The sequence below is a fragment of the Marmota marmota genome, unplaced genomic scaffold (assembly GCF_001458135.2).
Source record: "Marmota marmota marmota unplaced genomic scaffold, marMar, whole genome shotgun sequence".
Classification (NCBI taxonomy): domain Eukaryota; kingdom Metazoa; phylum Chordata; class Mammalia; order Rodentia; family Sciuridae; genus Marmota; species Marmota marmota.
Window position 1 is genome coordinate 44,396,692 of NW_025999932.1, and position 21,055 is coordinate 44,417,746.

At 33.7% G+C, this 21,055-nt stretch overlaps 1 protein-coding gene across 1 annotated transcript in view; it reads left to right on the forward strand.

Annotated features, from left to right (window-relative positions):
• Vwa8 (von Willebrand factor A domain containing 8) overlaps positions 1-21,055 on the forward strand; it is a gene marked incomplete at its 5' end in the record, with an annotated part of 351,798 nt that overhangs the window by 39,881 nt on the left and 290,862 nt on the right. Inside the window, 2 exons of the mRNA XM_048800562.1 lie at positions 2,365-2,495; positions 6,010-6,120. Coding sequence (XP_048656519.1) covers positions 2,365-2,495; positions 6,010-6,120 — 242 coding nt within the window. The remainder of the gene's footprint in view (positions 1-2,364; positions 2,496-6,009; positions 6,121-21,055) is intronic.

Below are 21,055 nucleotides of genomic sequence, written 5' to 3' on the forward strand. Positions count from 1 at the left end.
TCTTAATTCTTATTTATTTTGTCCTTGAACAACAGGGAGACTGACTTATTTTGAAATAAGATTAGACTGTTTATCACAAAGATGGATAGGAAAAAAATAGTTACAAGGACATCTGTTAGTTATATATGAGGTTAACTCTGTAGATCCAGGTGAATTGAATCCTAATACCAAGAAACTACTTGAAAGAGTTCTCAGAAGTATAAATATTAGAGCAGTGTTTTTCAATCAGTTTTTTATTATGGTTCTTCTAAGGACATTCTTCTCCATCTCAATTTTCTTCTCCAATTCCATGAAATTTTAATACCACAGAGATGTTGTATACCCATTTATGTAAAGGTCCTCCTTTTAGAGGACCACAAGACATTGTAATATCTAAGATTTTTTTTTCTCAAACTCTCTTCCAGTAGCTTCCCCTGAAGATGTATGCCCCCATCCATGTCTTAGAGGATTGATAAGACAAAAGAGAAGCCAAGTACCTCCACTTGGGTTGATTTTCAGACATAGAGGAGTTTGTTTTGGGGAAATTACAAGATGCTTTAGTTTACTCCAGTGATGTAATAAACCAACCAATCTACCCAAAACCTTTCCCTTGATCTTTCTACCAGGATAAAGAAAACCAGAAAATTACATTTTCTAGCGATTAGTTTTCTTTGGGAGTGAGGGGCTAATAATGTTGTGCTGTCAGAGCACAACAAAACAAAACCAAACCACTTGCACTCCTATGCAAGCTTTCTTAGTTGGACGTTCAAATTATTTCATGACTTCATTGGATGATTAAACAAAGTTAAAAAAGCATGGATATTCAATATATGCAAAAGAGCATATAATATATGTTTCTCGTTTTATGTATATATAAAATGTAGCATAATAAAGCAAACACTGTAGCCCATATCCAATTTAAAAACTAGACTACTACTCATACCATTGTAACATTCCATGAGAATCTCTGTGATTCCATGCCCACCTCACATCCCCATGCATCCAGTTTCTTGAATTTATCATTCCTTTGCTTTTTGAGCATTGTTTTGTCATGTTATCTCAAAAGAATTCATTTTCTAGTTTGTTGAACTTTATCACAATAGTTCAAATGATTTATTTTGTGGCAGTTTTTCACTCGATATGATATTTTTAAGGTTCAGCATTTGTTGGCATTTTCCCTTATCTGAAATGCTTGGAACCAGGAGTATTTTGGATTTCACATTTTTTTAAAATGTGGAATATTATTTTGGAATATTTGTTTATATCTTAGAGATGAGACCCATGTCTATGAAATTCACTTATATTGCATATATACATTATACACATTGCCTGAAGATAATTTCAAACAATATAGTCCATTTCCATTTTGACTACAGCCTGTCACATGAGATCACATGTGAAATTTTTCACTTGTGGTGTTATCTAGGCACTCAAAAATTTCACATTTTGGAGCATTTAGATTTCAGTTTTTTTTTCAAAGTAGGTGATAATTTATTCTGTTTTTGTTCTTTTGTAAATTTTCTATCATGTGTAGTCTATCATTTTCCTTTCCCCAGTTTTATTTCATTTTGAACAATGTTGCTCAGAGTATTCTACATGTCTTTTAGTTGCACAAGGGCAAGAGATTTTCCTATATACCTACAGATGGACTCTTTGAGTCATTGGGTAGTTTACACATGAACAAACACAATTTATCTGTATTAATTTAAACATTTTAGAACATGTTGAGGTAGAAGATAAGCACATTGGAGCTTATTTAGTAGCAGACTTAGAAGGGTATTGTATGGAGTAGTCTTCTGTTCCCAAAAGAATTTGTACAGAAGAATAGACTTAAATTATAAATTCCAAAGTAGTTTTGAATCTACATCAGATTTTCTAGTTGTGGAGTTTGGGAAACCTTAAAAACATTGCTAACTTAAGTTATACTTACTTGTCTCCAAATTTTCAAGTCTGTGATAATCATTAATTGAGGTGATTGTTTGTATCTCCCTTTTGGAACAAAAGGGTTAGGCTGTGGAATTGTGGTAAAATAATGATACCAGTTCCTCAAGTTATCCTTGAAAATTACTTTCATTTCTTTACGGAAACTTACAGTTGATTATTCAAATGTCCTTATATGTTTTCACATGTAGGGTTTGTGACTTTTTGTGATATCAAAGACTTCGTGCTGTTTTAGCATTGATAATAACAGTTTTATTGTGAAAGAGTAAAAATTTACCAGGTATCTCTATAGTCTCAGTCTCATCTCTTGTCTCATACACAAACACACACACACACACACACACACACGTATATTTTAAAATATACAGTCTGCATTGCTCAGAGATTTGTACTAAAAATATTAGTCCAATTTGCATTTCATTTTCTCTTTTTTCCTACTTAAAGTTTCAGACCCTCCGACTCAATCTGTAGTTCAGCATCTAAGATGGATAATGCAGAAGGATCTTTTGGGGCAAGATGTCTTTCTGATAGGACCACCTGGACCTCTTCGACGCTCTATTGCCATGCAATACTTGGTGAGCAATCAATTCTTGTCAATTCATAAAGGTCTTAATTTTGATAATCTATGTAAGAAGTAAGTAAGCATTAAGATTTATAAAAATATCAGAATTAATGACTTCTTGAAATACCAGTATCAAAGGGTAATATATAAATGTTTGGCAAAAGTTATTTGGGAAGAAAGTACACATCTACTATGAATGGCTTTAGCAGATTTTTCTGTAACGAGAAAGTCCTCCACTTTAAATAGAAAAGAAGTATAAACCCAGACAAGTAGTGGATAGAACCAGCAAACAAACAACAAACACACTTTAGTTTTAAACTACCCAGTGAACTTTCCTTATCTCAGGTTTACAGCTTAAAAACCCAGTTTCCTTGAATTGATGAAATGATAGTCTTTGGAGAGAATGTAAAGGTTTGTAAATCATTTCTAATGTGTTATATGCTTTCTTTTTTTTTTTTTAACTAGACAAGAAAACAAATTATCAGAACTTAATTAGCACATTCTATCTTTATCCAATAATAAATGATGGAGCTCGACTTTAAATCTCATATTGTTTCCCCTTTTTGACATGTTATCCAATGCTAGAGGTTCTTTGAAAACTTTAATAGAATTGAAATGTTTAAATATCAACCCAAATAAAGTTTTATAAGACTTTTCTACAGATTTATCAATGTTAATCGATTGGCATTGCTATACTGAATCAAGAAAGAATGCCATCAAATGAAGTTGTGCTCTAACAATAGTTTTTAGGATGAAGGGAAAACCATTGTTCAAAACTTCTTTGAATTATTTGGTATTAAAGGATTGGTTTCTATGCTATTGAATTCTACAACATATACTTAATTTTATTTCAGTGGTGAATTTACTTTGGTACTTCAAAAAGCATGTGAGGAAGGAATGATAAAAATACATTGGACGGGCTGGGGTTGTAGCTCAGTGGTTGAGTGCTTGCCTGGCATGTGTGAGGCACTGGGTTTGATCCTCAGCACCACATAAAAAAATAAATGAATAAAAACAAAGATATTTTGTCCATTTACAACTAAAAAAATGTTAAAAAAATACATTGGACAAGCTGGGCAACAGTGGTACATACCTACAAACAGCTATTTAGAAGGATCACATGTTTGAGGTAGGCAACTTAAAGAGACCTTGTCTCCAAGTATGAAAAAGGCTGGAGGTATAGCTCAGTGGTATAGGACCCCCAGTTCAAACCCCATAAAATGGATAGGTCAGAACCTAATTCTTACTACCCTTAACTTTTTGTATCTTACTTATTCCTAGATCCAGTGTGTGAGGCATAACATGCCTTTATAGCATTATCATGTCTTTTTTAATAATGTTATTGTATTTTTTATAACTTTATTTTATTAATTTTTATGTGGCGTTGAGGATTGAACCCAGTGCCTCGCACATTGTTAGGTAAACACTCTGCTACTGAGCTACAACCACAGCCCCTTATAGTCTCTTTATTAACACACATGGTGAAATTGTTTTGTCTAAGAACAGGGGATCAGCTACTAAGAATCCCTCGAAATTTCTGCCTCTAAAGACATTATCTATCTCTTTAATTTTTAGATGTACACTCTCTCCCTTGCTTTTTTCAAAGACAATCTCATTGAGATTTTGATTCTGGCAAGGCTTTGAAGCTTGTTGGGATTGTGGAATGAGAAGGACAAGGAGATTTTAGGGGGGTTGTTGGTTCAAAAATGCAATATAAGTCTGTCACTGTAAAGCCTGTATGTTTGAACACAACCACAACCAAACTTTAAATTGTGAAATACAGCTGAGGCAACCATATGATGTAGAAATACTCGTTTGAAAATTCAATACTAGCTTAAGCCACCCTGTAAACTGTGCACTGAGTACTATTGTTAGTAGGTATAAGAGCCTTTATTTAGTCATGCCCAGAGTAGATAATATCTTTAGAGGCAGAAATTTGGGGGCAAACCTGAAGAACCAAAGAGAAATAAGTTGATAATTGTCTTTATGTGATATTTAACTCATACAAGTTTTGTAGATTTAAAAACAAACAAACAAAATAAAGCAAAACAAAAGCCCCCAAACAAAACACTCAGCAGACCACTGCTACCTCTTCCTAGTACTGTTGTGGCTTGCTTGGTCTACTGTCATGAAGAAGCACCTGAAGAGACTGTAGTGCTTGTCATGGCTGTCCCAGGAAGCTGTTAAGACTGAGGATAATGATAACATTGTCCTCAGTGTGGCAGTTCAAGGTTTAACTGTGGTGCAATTTAACAATCAGAGGCATACATAGCCTTGTCAACCATTGTGAATGACAGGGTTTTCAGTGAAGGGGATCACATTCAGCCAATGAAAGAAGTAGATATGAAGGTAGTAGTGATATGTTCCAGAAACAGGAAGGAGGTTATCTGCTAAAAAGAGAAACTGGTACTTTCCTCCAAAATTGGATCTCACAGACAATTCATTTGTATTTAGGAAAATGTTGTTTGGTAACACCACATCTTTATCACTGTGCTGTATGTATTCTATACTTAAAAATGTTTCCTCTTTTCCATACATACTTAAAGTTATAGCAACATGGGAACAAGCACACTTTAAAAATGGAATGAAAATAATGATGTATTTTTTGCTAATATAAAAATAGAATGCAGAGAAAAAGTTACTTTCTGTGGTAGTAAGCCTTTATGCCATCAGTAACATGTTCATTCAACTTTTTCCTCTATTCTCTGGTAAATTAATTTGTTTTCCCTGTTTAGTAAAGACTTATTAAATCTCTTATTTGACTGGAAAATATCATTGTTTTTAATTCAAGGATAATGCAAGGGTAATGTTAGAGGTTTTTTTTTAAATCTTGATGTTTGTTCTATATCAGACATAATGAGTTTGAATGGATAAATTATTTGGAAAGAAATGTATTCTGGATGATTTTCCCTTCAATCATATGATGTTTTGGTAAAATGATTCCCCCCACTCATTCCTCTCCGTCTCTCCTCTCTCCTCCTCCTTTTCCTCGTCTTCCTCCTTCTTTTTTCATCTCCTTCAGCTGTGCTTGTGTGTCTCCTCTCTGTTGACCTGACTTGACATTTACCTTACTTTAATTCTTGGCAAATTATCTAACTTGCTGTATATATTTGGTAAACATTGGTCAATGGAATGAAATAATTTAAATCACGTTTAAAATTACATGAACTATACTTATAGAAATTGTTATACTTTGTGAGTACCAAATAGGAATGTTGCCACATTATTATTCATGATATTTGAAAAGAATTCTACAGAAGAAATTAAGGTTTACAGGATCTAATTTTGATATATTATTGCCCTAGTAGGACTGAGTGCAGTAGAAAGAGAGCACTAAGAGATATATGCATTTTGATTAGTATTCAATAGGTTATATTTTTCTCAAAGCTGAGACTCAAAAGATTTTCATCCAGAATTTCATTTAAATGTTCTTCTCAAGGGTATTGTCATTGTCAAATAAGTTGTTCCAAATCATTTTCTGGTAGTTTGATTTTAGTTCTGGAATAACTTAACTCTCTATCCTACAGGAGCTAACCAAACGGGAGGTTGAATACATTGCCCTGTCAAGGGACACCACTGAAACTGATCTCAAGCAGCGAAGAGAGATCCGTGCAGGCACGGCTTTTTACATTGATCAGGCAAGTTCTTATTCCACTCCAACCTGTGAATGGTTACTCCATGACTGTATGAAATTGATTTTTCAAAGTAGAAAGAGAGTGGCTCATATAACAGTGAAAGATAGATATACTATGCCCTCTCTAGACAGATTTAATTTAGATTTTAAGTTTTCTCATTCTTGGAAGTGTCTCCTTGGTTTTGTACTAAATGAGAAACACTAGATGAAATTAATGGTTCCAAATTGTCAGCTAATGATCAACATGCCAATTTCTTTCTTTTAATTTTTCCCTTTGGTACTGGGGATTGAACCCAGAGGTGCTCAACTACTCAAGCCAAATCTCCATCCCTTTTTTTAATTTTTAGTTTGAGACATGGTCTCACCAAGTTTCTTAGGGCCTTCCTAAGTTGCTGAGGCTGGGTTTGAACTTGGGATCCTCCTGTCTCTACCTCTGAGCCACTTGGATTATAGGCATGCATGATAGTTATTTAATTTTCAATTTCTTCCTAGTTTTTACCTATAAATATTTGATTATCTAAAAACAAGAATTAAGGAGATTTTATTATAGGCAATTCACTAGCATACTTATTTAAGTATGAATGAAGGTCAATTGGGTAAAGGTGTATTAGAGGGAATGAAATTAAATATTTACTGCTATGACTTTAGCTTTTCTTGAGGGGTGTCTTAGGTATAGATTGCCAACTAAAATAATCTTCTATTATTATTATAATATTTTATAATATCCTAATATTATAATGATGCTGATTAAATATTTCTCAAATATATTACTTAAAATGTTAAATGTTGTTCTTAGTAATACCTTATAGAAAGTACTGTACAGACTATAAATAATCAATTTGTAGAGAAGTGATTTCAAATATACAATAAATTCATGGAAATATGGTTGAATTTTTTGTTTATAAAAATAAAATTAAAACACTAATGTGCTGCTGTTTTATTTCACCTCTCAAATTGGGGAAGAGCTAAGAATTCACTAAGGTTCAGTGTTGATGAGGAATAAGGGATGAAGAAGCAGCATTGCTGTTGATGGCAACAGAAATCAATGCAGTATTTATTTATTATTTATTTATTTATTTTTATTTCTTACATACATGACAATAGTGGAATACATTACAATCATAATTATCCATTCACAGCACAATTTTTCATATCTCTGTATATAAAGTATGTTCACACCAAATTATGCCATTATACATGAGCTCTCTTTTTTTTTTTGCTTTACAATTTTTTTTTAAAGAGAGAGAGAAAGAGAGAGAGAGAGAGAGAATTTTTTAATATTTATTTTTCAGTTTTCGGTGGACACAACATCTTTATTTTTTATTTTATGTGGAGCTGAGAATCGAACCCAGCGCCCCGTGCATGCCAGGCGAGCACGTTATCGCTTGAGCCACATCCCCAGCCCAACATTACAATTCTTAATACACCTTTATACCACAATTTATCATATCTCTGTTTGTATATAAGGTATGTTGACACCAAATTCACATCTTCATACATGTATTTTGTATAATGATGAGGGTCTCCTTCCACTATCCATGTTATTCTCTTTCTCCCTTCCTTTCCCTTCCACCCCTATTCCCTATCTAGAGGTAATCTTCCTCCCTTGATGTCCCTCCCAACCCAGTTTTGAGTCACCTCCCTTATATCAGAGAAGAATTGATTTTATTTTTTTAAATACATGACAGCAGAATGCATTACAATTCTTATTACACATATAAAGCACAGTTTTTCATATCTTTGTATATAAAGTATCTCACGCCAATTCTTGTCTTTGTTTTTTTTGCATTACAATTCTTATTACACATATATACCACAATTTTTCATATCTCTGTTTGTATATAAAGTTGGTTGACACCCAATTTGTGTCTTCATACATGTACTTTCAATAATGTTGTTCATAACATTCCACCATCCTTGCTAATCCCCTGCCTCTTCCCTTTCCCTCCCTCCCCTCTTCCCTATCTAGAATTAATCTATGACTCCCATGTTCCCACTCCCTACCCCACTATGAGTCAGCCTCCTTATATCAGAGAAAACATTCAGCATTTGTTTTTTTTTGGTATTGGCTAACTTCGCTTAGCATTATCTTCTCCAACGCCATCCATTTACCTGAAAATGCCATGATTTTTATTCTCTTTTATTGCTGAGTAAAATTCTATTGTTTATATGGGCCACATTTTTTTTATCCATTCATCCACTGAAGGGCATCTAGGTTGGCTCCAAGTTGAGCTATTGTGAATTGTGCTGCTATAAACATTGATGTGGCTGTGTCCCTGTTGTATGCTGTTTTTAAGTCCTTTGGGTATAGACCAAGGAGTTATTTAGCTTGGTCAAATGGTGGTTACATTCCCAGGTTTCCAAGGAATCTTCCATATTGTTTTCCATATTGGCTGTACCAATTTGCAGTCCCACCAGCAATGTATGAGCGTACCTTTTTCCCCACATCCTCGCCAACACTTATTGTTGTTTGTCTTCATAATAGCTGCCATTCTGACTGGAGTGAGATGATATTTTAGAGTAGTTTTGATTTGCATTTCTCTGATTGCTAGAGATGATGAGCATTTTTTTATATATTTGGTGATAGATAGTATATCCTTTTCTGAGAAGTGTCTGTTCAGGTCCTTAGGCCATTTGTTGATTGGGTGATTTGTTTTTTCAGTGCAGCTTTTTGAGTTCTTTATATACCCTAGAGATTAGTGCTCTATCTGATGTATGAGGGGTAAAAATTAGCTCCTATGTTGGCTGTCTCTTCACCTCACAGTTTGTTTCTTTTGCTGATAAGAAACTTTTTAGTTTGATTCCATCCCGTTTATTGATTCTTGGTTTTAATTCTTACGCTATAGGAGTCTTATTAAGAAAGTTGGGGCCTAATCCCACATGATGAAGATTAGGGCCTACTTTTTATTCTGTTAGATGCAGAGTCTCTGGTTTAATTCCTAGGTCCTTGATCCATTTTGAGTTAAGTTTTGTGCATGGTGAGAGATATGGGTTTAATTTCATTTTGTTGCATATGGATTTCCAGTTTTCCCAGCACTATAGTTGAAGATGCTATCTTTTCTCCAGTGCATGTTTTGGGCCCCTTTGTCTAATATAAGATAATTGTAATTTTGTGGGTTAGTCTCTGTATCCTTTCTTCTTAGCGTAGAGAGCCTTCTGTACCATTGGTCTACCAGTATGTTTTGGTGCCAATTCCATGCTGTTATTGTTAATATAGGTCTGTAGTATAATTTAAGTTCTGGTATAGTGATGCCACCTGCTTCACTCTTCCTAGTAAAGATTGCTTTAGCTATTTTGGGTCTCTTATTGTTCCAGACGAATTTCATGATTGCGTTTTCAATTTCTATGAGGATTGCCATTGGGATTTTGATCGGAATTGCATTAAATCTGTATAGTGCTTTTGGTAGTATGGTCATTTTGATAATATTAATCCTGCCTATCCAAGAGCAAGGTAGATCTTTTCATCTTCTAAGGTCTTCTTTGATTTCTGTCTTTAGGGTTCTGTAGTTTTCACTGTGTAGATCTTTCACCTCTTTTGTTAAATTGATTCCCAAGTATCTTATTTTTTTTTGAAGTTATTGTGAATGGGGTAGTTTTTCTCATTTTCTTTTCAGAGGCTTTGTCCCTAATATGCAGAAATGCCTTTGATTTATGGGTGTTGATTTTATATCCTGCTACTTTGCTGAATTCATTTACTATTTATAGAAGTTTTCTGGTGGAGTTTTTTGGGTCTTCTAGGTATAGAATCATATTGTCAGCAAATAGTGCTAATTTAAGTTCTTCTTTCCTATCCCTTTGATTTCTTTTGTCTAACTGCTCTGCTCAGTGTTTCAAGAACTATGTTCAATAGAAGTGGTGAAAGAGGGCATCCCTGTCTTGTTCCAGAGGGAATGCCTTCAATTTTTCTCCATTTAGAATGGTGTTGGCCTGAGGCTTAGCGTAGATAGCCTTTATGATGTTGAGGTATGTTCCTGTTATCCCTAGTTTTTCTAGTGTTTTGAACATAAAGGGATGCTGTATTTTGTCAAATGCTTTTTCTGTGTCTATTGAGATGATCATATGATACTTATCTTTAAGTCCATTGATGTGATGAATTACATTTATTGATGTCCATATGTTGAACCAACTTTGCATCCTTGGGATGAATCCCACTTGGTCATGGTGCACAATCTTTTTGATATGTTTTTGTACTTGATTTGCCAGAATTTTATTGAGAATTTTTATCTATGTTCATTAGATATATTGGTCTGACATTTTCTTTCTTTGATGTGTCTTTGCCTGGTTTTGGGATCAGGGTGATATTGGCTTCATAGAATGAGTTTGGAATTACTGCCTCTTTTTTATTTCCTGAAATAAATTGAAGAATATTTGTATTAGTTCTTCTTTAAAGGTCTTGTAGAACTCAGCTGTGTATCCATCCAGTCCTGGGATTTTCTTGGTTGATAAGCTTTTGATTTCTTCTTCTATTTCCTCACTTGATATTGGTCTGTTTAAATTGTGTATATCTTCCTGACTCAATCTGGACAAATAGTATGACTTAAGAAATTTGCCGATGCCTTCAATTTCTTCTATTTTATTGGAGTATAAGATTTCAAAATAATTTCTAATTATACTCTGTATTTCTGTAGTATCTGTTGTGAGATTACCTTTTTCATCACATATGCTGGCAATTTGAGTTCTCTCTCTCCTTCTCTTAGTTAGCATGGCTAAGGGTCTCTCAATTTTATTTATTTTTCAAAGAACCAACTTTTTTGTTTTGTCAATTGTTTTCCCCATTGTTTCTTTTGTTTTGATTTCATCTCTAATTTTAATTATTTCTTGGCTTCTAGTGCTTTTGCTGCTGATTTGTTCTTCTTTTTCTAGGGCTTTGAGATGTAGTGTGACGTCATTTATTTGTTGACTTTTTCTTCTTTTAAGGAATGAACTCCATGCAATGAATTTTCCTCTTAGTACTGCTTTCATAGTGTCCCAGAGATTGTGATATGTTGTGTCTATGTTCTCATTTACCTCTAAGAATTTTTTAATCTCCTCCTTGATGTCTTCTGTGACCCATTGTTCATTCAGTAGCATATTTTTTAGTCTCCAAGTGATGAAGAAATTTTTATTTTTTATAATGTCATTGATTTCCAATTTCATTTCATTATGATCTGATATAATGTATAGTAGTATCTCTACTTTATTGTATTTGCTAAGACTTGCTTTGTGGCATAGTATATGGTCTATTTTAGAGAAGGTTCAATGTGCTGCTGAGAAGAAAATCTATTTGCTTGATGCAGGTTGAAATATTCTATATATATCAATTAAGTCTAAGTTATTGATTATGTTATTGAGTCCTATAGTTTATTTATTCAACTTTTGTTTGGAAGATATATCCAGTGGTGAGAGAGGTGTGTTAAAGTCACCCAAGATTATTATGTTGTGGTCAATTTGACTCTTGAACTTGAGAAGAGTTTGTTTGATGAACATAGCTGCACCATTGTTTGGGGCATATATGTTTATGATTGTTATGTCTTGTTGGTGTAGGTTCCCTTGAGCAGTATGTAATGTCCATCTTTATCCTTTTTGATTAATCTTGGCTTGAAATCTACTTTATTTGATATGAGTATGGAAACCCCCTGCTTGCTTCTGCAGTCCATGTGAGTGTTATGATTTTTCCCAAACTTTCACCTTCAGTCTGTATATGTCTTTTCCTATCAGATGAGTCTCCTAGAGGCAGCATTTTGTTGGGTCTTTTTTTTAAATCCAATCTGCTGGCCTATGTCTTTTGATTGGTGAGTTTAAGCCATTAACCTTTAGAATTACTATTGAGACATGGTTTGTATTTCCAGCCATATTTGTTTATTTTTATTATTTTACTTGAATTGGTTTTCCTCTTTGATTAGTTTTTCCTTTAGTGTACTACCTCCCTCTGCTGATTTTCATTGCTGTTTTTCATTTCCTCTTCATGAAATATTTTGCCAAGGATGTTTTGTAGTGCCAGTTTTCTACCTATAAATTCTTTTAACTTTTGTTTATCACAGAAAGTTTTTATTTCATCTTCAAATCTAATGCTTAATTTTGCTGGATACAAGATTCTTGGTTGGCAACCATTATCTTTCAGAGCTTGATATATGTTGTTCCAGAATTTTCTAGCTCTCAGGGTCTGTGTTGAAAAATCTGCCATTATCCTAATTGGTTTTCCCTTGTATATAATCTGATTGTCTTCTCTTGAGGCTTTTTAAAATTCTCTCCTTATTTTGTATGTTGGGGATTTTCATTATAATGTGCCTTGGTGTGGATCTGTTATGATTTTGTACCTTTGGCGTCCTGTAAGCTTCTTGAATTTGGATTTACAATTCATTCTTCATGTTTGGAAAGTTTTCTAATATTATTTCATTGAATAGATTGTTCATACCTTTGGTTTGGACCTCTATGCCTTCCTCTATCCCAATAACTCTTATATTTGATCTTTTTATGCTATCCCATATTTCTCGAATGTTCTGCTTGTGGTTTCTTGTACTTTTCACTGTGTGGTCTATGTTCTTTTCATGATGATTTATTTGATCTTCATTGTCTGGTATCCTATCTTCTAAGTGGTCTACTCTGTTGGTGATACTTTCATTTGAGCTTTTAATTTGGTTTATTATTTCTTTCATTTCAAGGATTTCTGTTTGCTTTTTTTTTTTTGTAGAACTTATATCTCCCTGTTGAGGTGATCTTTTGCTTCTTGGATTTGTTTATGTAGCTCATTGTCGAAGTGATCTTTCACTGCCTGTATTTGTTCTCTTATATCTTCCTTGAGATCCCAAAACATTTTAACCATGTTTATCCTAAATTCTTTCTCTGTCTTTTTTTCTGCTATAGCTTCCAATGCTTCTAATGATGTATTGTCTTGATTTGTTTGTGGTACTTTCTTCCCTTGTCTTTTCATGTTGCTTATGTGTCTTCCTCTCCAGCTCTGTGGATCTGGTGTGTTATTGTTTTTACCCTATAGATTTGTAGTGCTCTTATAGAGTTTCAAGATCTCTCCTGCTCAAATGGCGATCTGATCTGATAGCCACGCCCACCACAAAATGGCGAGGAAGGTTTTCCAAGATGGAATCGGTCTGCTTCCAGCCCCAGGGTGTCTCGTGATGTCAGGGGAGCTGGGTGATGGCCTTGTGCTGTGGATAGGTTGCAGCCATGTGACCTGTGTGGGAGCGGAGTGCAGTCTGGAGTTCTGCAGAGGAGCTAATAGGTGGTTCTGCTAAACCACTTGTGAGCTGTGGATGAGCAAGAACTGTGGGCTTTGCGTCTGCTGTCCGGAGACTTACTAGAGCACAGAGGCTCCGATTTCTGCAAAAATCCATTGTATAGGGTTCTTCTTGTACTCTCTGAGATGTTGTATTCCGTCTGAGCGAGACTTTGTGGAGAAGCTGCCTGCCTGCTTTCTTGGTTTCATGTCACAGAGCAGCCAGAAACAGGACTTCCGCTATTCCGCCATCTTCCCTTTTGGGAATGGTTAATGCAGTTTTTAAAAGAGAATTTGACAGTATATCAAAAGAAAACAATGTGCACATATTTGAATCCAGCATTTCTAACAATCAAAAGGTCTAGAAAGTTTTAAAAGTCTTATTATTTATTGTTAAGCCTCTTTCTAAAAAGGGTATACCCATCACAATCTGCTCTAATCCTTTGAATGATTGTCTCATGGTATATATATTGAGTGTATCTATATACTTTGCCAAATTGATGGGCTTTAATTTGTGTTGAAAATTATTAAGTAGGTGTATCTTTTTAAATACTTATTGGCTATTGCGTATAAGATGTCAGTAAGTGGAGTGATATGGGTGGAAAAGACATACTGATAAAAGAAATTATAGCCTATAAAAATATAATTTACATCTTATTATCTATGTAAATATTTGCCATAACTTATCCACTTGTTATGAACATACTTTTATTACTTTTTGTGGAATTCCTTTGCTATGTAGTTTACAAGGTAAGCTTTTAAAAATAAGAATTGGTTAAATAATGAAAATATGAACATTTATTAGAGTTATTATAACATCCAAGGAGAAATAAGGAGACTAACCTAGATATTTTGCTGTCACATGAACTTTCATTTGCCTTTGGAGATAAAGTAACCTGAAAAAAGTCCTAAGTCATTGTAACCTTAAAAATCTATTACTATATTTATTTTTGTATGTTGATATTGTCATGTTCTGTTTATATTCCTGTGATTCCAAAGAGCTGGAAAAAGGAGACTTTTAAATAAATATGTAATTTCTTATATTACTCAAGTATAAACTAATACAACTTACCTATACTATGAATAAATTACAGTCAGATTTTCTGCCTGGCCAAGTGGAGATATTCTTTATCCCCAAGATAATTTGGGGAATAGAAAGTATGGATGGAAAAGTTTGAATGATTTTCTTTAACTTGTTCTAAGCCAGAAGTGCTTTTTGCATTGGTATCTTGGGATATTTGATAATATGTAAAGTACAAATTTAATATCAAGTATAAAAATGCACATTAAATAATTATATTTTAATATATTCTATTTTGGATTATTCTGAATTCCTTCATTATTACTAAACCCCTCTAAGACTTCAAAAATACCACATGGCTTAACTACTACTTATTATTAAAAGTAACTCTTAATTGAATAATATAATACCATCAATCAGAAAATAAGGTTTTTATCTTGTCTAGATGTCATTTATTTACTTTAGCAAATAAGCAAAGCATTACTTGTAAATTATACCTCATTTGTGGATGTTAAAATCAGTTTCTCCATGTAACCAGTGTTAAAATTTCAAAGTTGGATTTCAGAAGTTCATTCACAAATGAAATATTTAGAATTTAGAATACATTTTGTATTTGCACCAGACCATTTGCAACTGCACTGTTGTGTGTCTTAAGTATCTCTTATTCAGCTGGGGAAGAACTCTCTCTATTTACTTTGACCTCTATGTTAGGCAGAGCTCAGGCCTTGCTTCTTATTATGTTACTATCATAGTCAGAACAACTCTTATCTACTTATTAGTGTTAACTATTTGGCAGATTTATAAAACTCTAAAAATATCAAGGGAGATAAAAGGAAACTTTTGTTGGAGAAGATGTATGTTATGCTAGGTGTTTTATGTCATTGCATTTAATCTACAAAAAATGACTTTCTGGTTTAATAGGTGAAGTAACTGAAGCTTATTGGCTATAGTCAGAAAAATAGCAGAAGTGGGATTTGAACCAGCTCTGTAAAATTCCAAGTCTCATATTCTTTCTACCAAATTATGCTACTTCCCTAAAAAATGATTGTGATCATGATGATCACATGGATGACTACAGTAACCAGTGACAATTATGGTAATATTTATAATGACAGCAGGTATTTTTAAAAAAGAAAATAAGATTGTTCTTTGTTTTCCCAAATAAATGACAACTATAATCAGTTGTCAATGCCATATATTATGTATTCACAGTTTATTTGGGTCAGATGTTATAATCATGGCAAAATATAATGCAATTTATATTTGCAAAAATAGGCCAATTAGCTTGCTTGATTGGGTCATAATTCTAATGAGGCTAAGTCTATAGGTTTCATACATGAGCAAACTAATATTGTACTGGGAGACATTCCTGCTGCAAACTGTCCCTAACTTTGTTGGGTTGTCCTATTTTTTTTTAAAGGAAGAATTTTATTCAGTAAACAAATATTAATGGTGTCCATTGTTTGCGCAATCCTCTTTTAGGCACTAGAAATACAGCCATGTATAGAACAAATAAAATCCCATGTACTTCTTTATAGTGAAAACATTCAGAGTCCTTCTTTCTTTTTGAAATGTGCAGTACAGCACTGTTATCTACAGTTGGCCTACTGTGCAGTTATACACTAGAACTTGCTCCGAAATGTAACATAGTATTTCTTATTGACTTTTCCCCATCCCTTCTTCCCTGAAAGTCTTCCTAGACACTGGTAACCACCATTCTACTCTTGATTTCTAGGAGATTAACTTTTTTAGGTTCCACATGAGTGAGATCATGAAATATTTGTCTTTCTGTGCTTAGCTTATTTGACTTAACATAATGTTCCAGAAAATGACAGGATAGCATTCCATTGTGTTGATTGTTTTTTGACAGTTTACCATGTGCCAGAAATTATTCAGTCTTTAACACAGTCTCTGTTATAAGCACTGTAATGAGTCTACATTCAGAAACAAATGGAGGCTTAGGGAGATAAAATGACTAAGCTAAATCCTGGATAGCAAGTAAGTGGTGGAACAACTGCTGTAGTCTCTTGTGTTGCTGTAACAAAATACCTGAGACTGGGTAATATATAATGAACAAAAATGTATTGTTTCATAGTTCTGGAGGCTGGGAAGTCCAAGGTCAAGTGTCTGTCTGAGAAGGACTTCCTTGCTGTATTATCCTATGGCTGAAGGGTAGAAGAGTAATAAGAGTATGGAGCAGGATGAGAGAGAGGAAGAAGAATGAGGAAGAAGGAGAAGGGAGAGAGGTAGTGGAAGAGTAAGAGGGAGAGGGAGAGGGAGAGAGAGCGAGAGAGAGAAGAGGAGAGTGAGGAGTCAGGCCAAACTCATCCATTTATCAGGAACCCACTCTCAAAATAAGTAAACTTCTGCCAAGTAATGACATAAATCTATTCATGAGGGCAGAACTTCATGCCCTAATTACCTCTTAAGGTCTACCTCTTAATACTGTTATGGTAGGGATTAAGTTTCCAACACATGAACTTTGGGGAACATATTCAAATTATTACTCTATCTAAATCTATTATGATATTTTAAAATAAAGAACTTAAAATGTATTTTTTAAACTTTTTCTTCCTCAGTACTTTTACATTGTAGTCTTTTTGAGGAAGTATGAATTTGTTTGGGATAATTTTTGTGAAATAATAGTTACATTAACAATACTTACATTTTAACAGATTCAGCAGCTTTAAATTTTTCTAGTACTACTTTGATTCAGAAGTTGCACAATACCTCTTGAGGATATTTTCATTTAGTAAAAATGAGGACACAGACGTCCAGATTAATTGTTTGCCTAAGGTCTTATATCAAACCAGAAGCAAATCTAGAGTAGGGGCTTGGATAGTTTTTGACTTTAGGTCATGTACTTACTTTTGTTTTGAAATTGTTCATGTCCATGTGTTGAGTTGTTAAAGCTGTGATATGAGATGGCTAGGCTAAAAGAATCTTGTTGCAATTTACATTTGAAAAAATTAGGTCTCTGGAAGTTTTGTGGCTTGAAGGACAAAAAGTATCCTTAAAATTGGCCTAATTTCTATTTTAAGGAACGATCATAACTAGTCATTCCTCTTAAAAATGTATGTGCATTGCTCCTTTGTTTTCTTTTACAATTTCAGAAATCTTTTACTACAATTACTGAGCAATCTATGTAGAAAAATTTCAAAATATCTAAACGAAGTCTCTCATGCTTGAGCTTATTCTATTCTGTTCTCATAACAAGTGTAGGCATAGATAACTGTCATCCTTCATATAAAAATTCTTTCTAAACTTACATAACAACATCTTTTAACTGAGTGGCTGCATTTTTATTCCATAAATGTTAATAGCCTGCTGTGAGCTAGTTTTATACTGGTATGCTTAAAACATGGGGTTCTCATCCTTTGAAGACTTCTGAATCCTACTAAGATGTGAGAGAACGGTGCAAGTTTCCTGTTGATCCTCCAGTCTTAAATGCTGAACAAACAGAGAGTGAAGGGGGTGGGGCATTAGTGCAGGGAGGGTAAGAAGCTTAGGCCTCTATCAGGAATAACAATTTTTTTTCTCTCCAATTAAGTTGAGATTTATGTGTAACATAATAATTTTGATAGAATACATAATGTACTTTGTATTTGCTTTAGTCAGTTACTTATTTATAAATTTTATTTTCTTCTCTACAAATGCAAACTTTATTACAGTAGTGAAGTTTGGCAGTACTTTAAAGCATTTAGCTTATTTTATAGACTATTTTAAGGAAGAATTAGAAAGCAAATTGATACTAAAGTAGTAAATAGATGCTATTAGTTCTATAAATTTGAGTGTTTCAAACTTTGTTACCAAAGATCATCTACTTAAGGTTTTCTCTTTTTGGCCAGTATTTCTGCCTACATTTAAAAATTTTAATTTTCACATGTTCTGGTCTCCAACCATGCAACCAAAGGGCAAATAGGGAAGAAAGTTAAAATTCTTTGGTGATACTTTGCTTATCATTTTTCCTTCTTTTTCCCTCCTAAAACTTTACCATTCTATGGATTTGTAATTCTCTCTTTATATTTTCATCTTTGGATCCAGTTGGACTATAAAACATCCATTCTCATTGTGATGAAAATTGTGTGTAAATTTAAGAAATAATTTATGTTGTATTAATAAGAAAGAAAGTTTGGGAAAATTTATTGTTTTAACTTTAAAGATATTCTTAGTAAAGATGAGGCAAGTCCTATACTCATGGATCTTATTGCTAAAAAATACCTTATAGATGGTTTGGTCCAACATCAAGTAACAACTTTCTTAGTTTTATTTCAATCTTGTGCATTCTCTTTCTGTGCCCCTGTGCTATCTCCCCCTCCTACTCAACATCATTTGATCATATCCATATCTTTGAATCATTCAAACACTGGCCTCTACCACTCACATTGTTCCTAACTCTGCTTTTGCAGTAAGCTTCTTCCTTTTCTTCTTCATGGGGAATTATCTTTGGAATGTTGCTCAGTTTGGGTCTTGATATTTCCTCATGATTTATAATTATGCAGTTTTAGTACGACTACTATAGAAGTGATAGGTTTATTTCAGGGCATCATATTAGAAGTCTAGTATGTGACCTCTACTGTGTAAATGTACTTGTATGCATTTTACTCTAGAGAAGAGGTGCAAGCAATATGGATCAGGTTTTCAAGAGGACATTACATGGTATTATCTTTTCTCAACTTTGTGGTCACAATACCTCCATTAGAGTAGACGAAAGAATGCCTTTGTATATTTGGCTCCTGTTTCTGATCCCTCTACAAGGCTTATCCTGAAAATATTCAGTAAGTAGTAGACCAGAGTTTACCTGAGGTGCATAAAAGCAGAGCTGCAGTGTTTGTTGTTGTTCTGTGTTGTCCAGCCTTTGTTTTCTCAGGCCCCATAGTTGGCTAACCACTGAATTTTGATTGGTGGTTCTAATTTTACCTCAGTGAACATGAGTTTTCAAACTTATGAAGTTTTAAAAAGTCCAATACAGTATTTAGTCTATTGTATACAAAGATTGATTAAAAAAAACCCCTTCAGGTTTTTAAGAAATAATATTGCCCAGGTTATGATAACCTAATTAGTTTCTTTTTTTTTAAATTCTGAGCTATGCTTTCTTGGAGTAAATAAATTTTTGTGAAAGAAAGCTTAATTGAGACCTTACCTGAAACATGAATTTTTATAAAAAAGTAATTTGTATTTGTTTTTTTTAATATCCCAGAAGCGTTGTCTTTTATATAGCTAGCAAAATGAGATTCTTGGTTTTGTTTGTTTGTTCCTTAGGAACTTCTAAGTCATCTCTATCCATGCATTTAAAAATTAATAAAGCTACAGAAGAGAATTAAAATATATAAAGTAATGGTAGATTTGAAAGATTCCATGAATTGTTTTTATTCTTAAAATGGGATGATTTTAGACGAATATGATTTATTAAAATCTGATTATTTCATAATATCACAGACACCTGAAATAAACTAAGCCCTATTATACTGTGTAAAATCCAGTGGTTTATTAAAAGGAAGCAGCCTGCAAGCTTGATTAAACAGTGCTTATTTGCTCCTCTATTCTTGAAAAATCAATACTTTATTGGTCCAGAAATTTCCTTGGCTATGGATATGGAGAAGGAGAAGGAGAAGGAGAATGAGAAGGAAGTAGGGAGATGTTTTCCCCCTTTCACAAGTTTAGCTCCTTTTATGGGCTGATTATAATTACTAAAGGGAAATTAAATTTTGAGTAAAGAGGTCACTTTAATTAAACACAGATTTTTCTAGTAAAGCAATATGATATGTTCATGGATGGGAGAAATCACATGCAGTTCATTGTCACAAAAGTACCACATGTGAAGCAACTAATGTCAGGAAGTGACACTGGAGATCCTGTAGTATGATAGGCTTATCTGACCAATTAAGGAGCTTGGACTACTATGGAGGAGATGTGAGATTTAAGAAGGACCTGAGCTTGGGGTATAGTAGAAAGGGATGAGTTCAAGAGATATTAAGGAGGTTAAATCATCAGAACATGTAGATGAATGTAAGAGGTAAGATAGGAATCAAGGGTCCTATCATGGGTGAATGGTTTTCCCATCTTAAATAGAAGAGAAGCAGATTTGCAAGGAGAGGGAAAGATGTGCTCAGTGTTGAGCTGAAGAGCTTGTAGGGTCTGAATGGAGCCATCATGTGATAGAACCATATGGTCTGCAGTTTGGGTTCTGGAGATTGGGAAATCATTAGCATAGAAGTGATGTTTGGAACTGTGTGATTCAGATTAATGAGGAAGTATCTTGTAGAGTAAGAAGTGCTGTGGGTTAAAGATATAATTGTGAACATCACCTTCATTTAATGGACAGACAGAAAAAGAGAGACTTTTTCTAAGAGCATGCAATGTCATGAGACCAAAGAAAAAGCCTTTTAAGGAAGGAGTGGTCATATAAATTTAGCACCATTAATCTTGTCTGTTGTTCAGTGTGCAAAAGAAACATGATTGAAGGTTTCCTTTTTAAAGCTGATTTCCAAGGATTTTTTATGAAGAAGTTTTAATTCATATTTTGTTTTTATTCTACATTGTTCAGGACCTGCAAGTTAAAGGAGAATTTTAATATGTGTGTGTGTGTGTGTGTGTATAACTATAATACCAATAAATTACTGAAGATATATACAATATCTTCAGTAATTTATTGGTATTATAGTTTTCCTGTCTCTCACCATTTGGGAGTCTTTTATTTCTCACTTT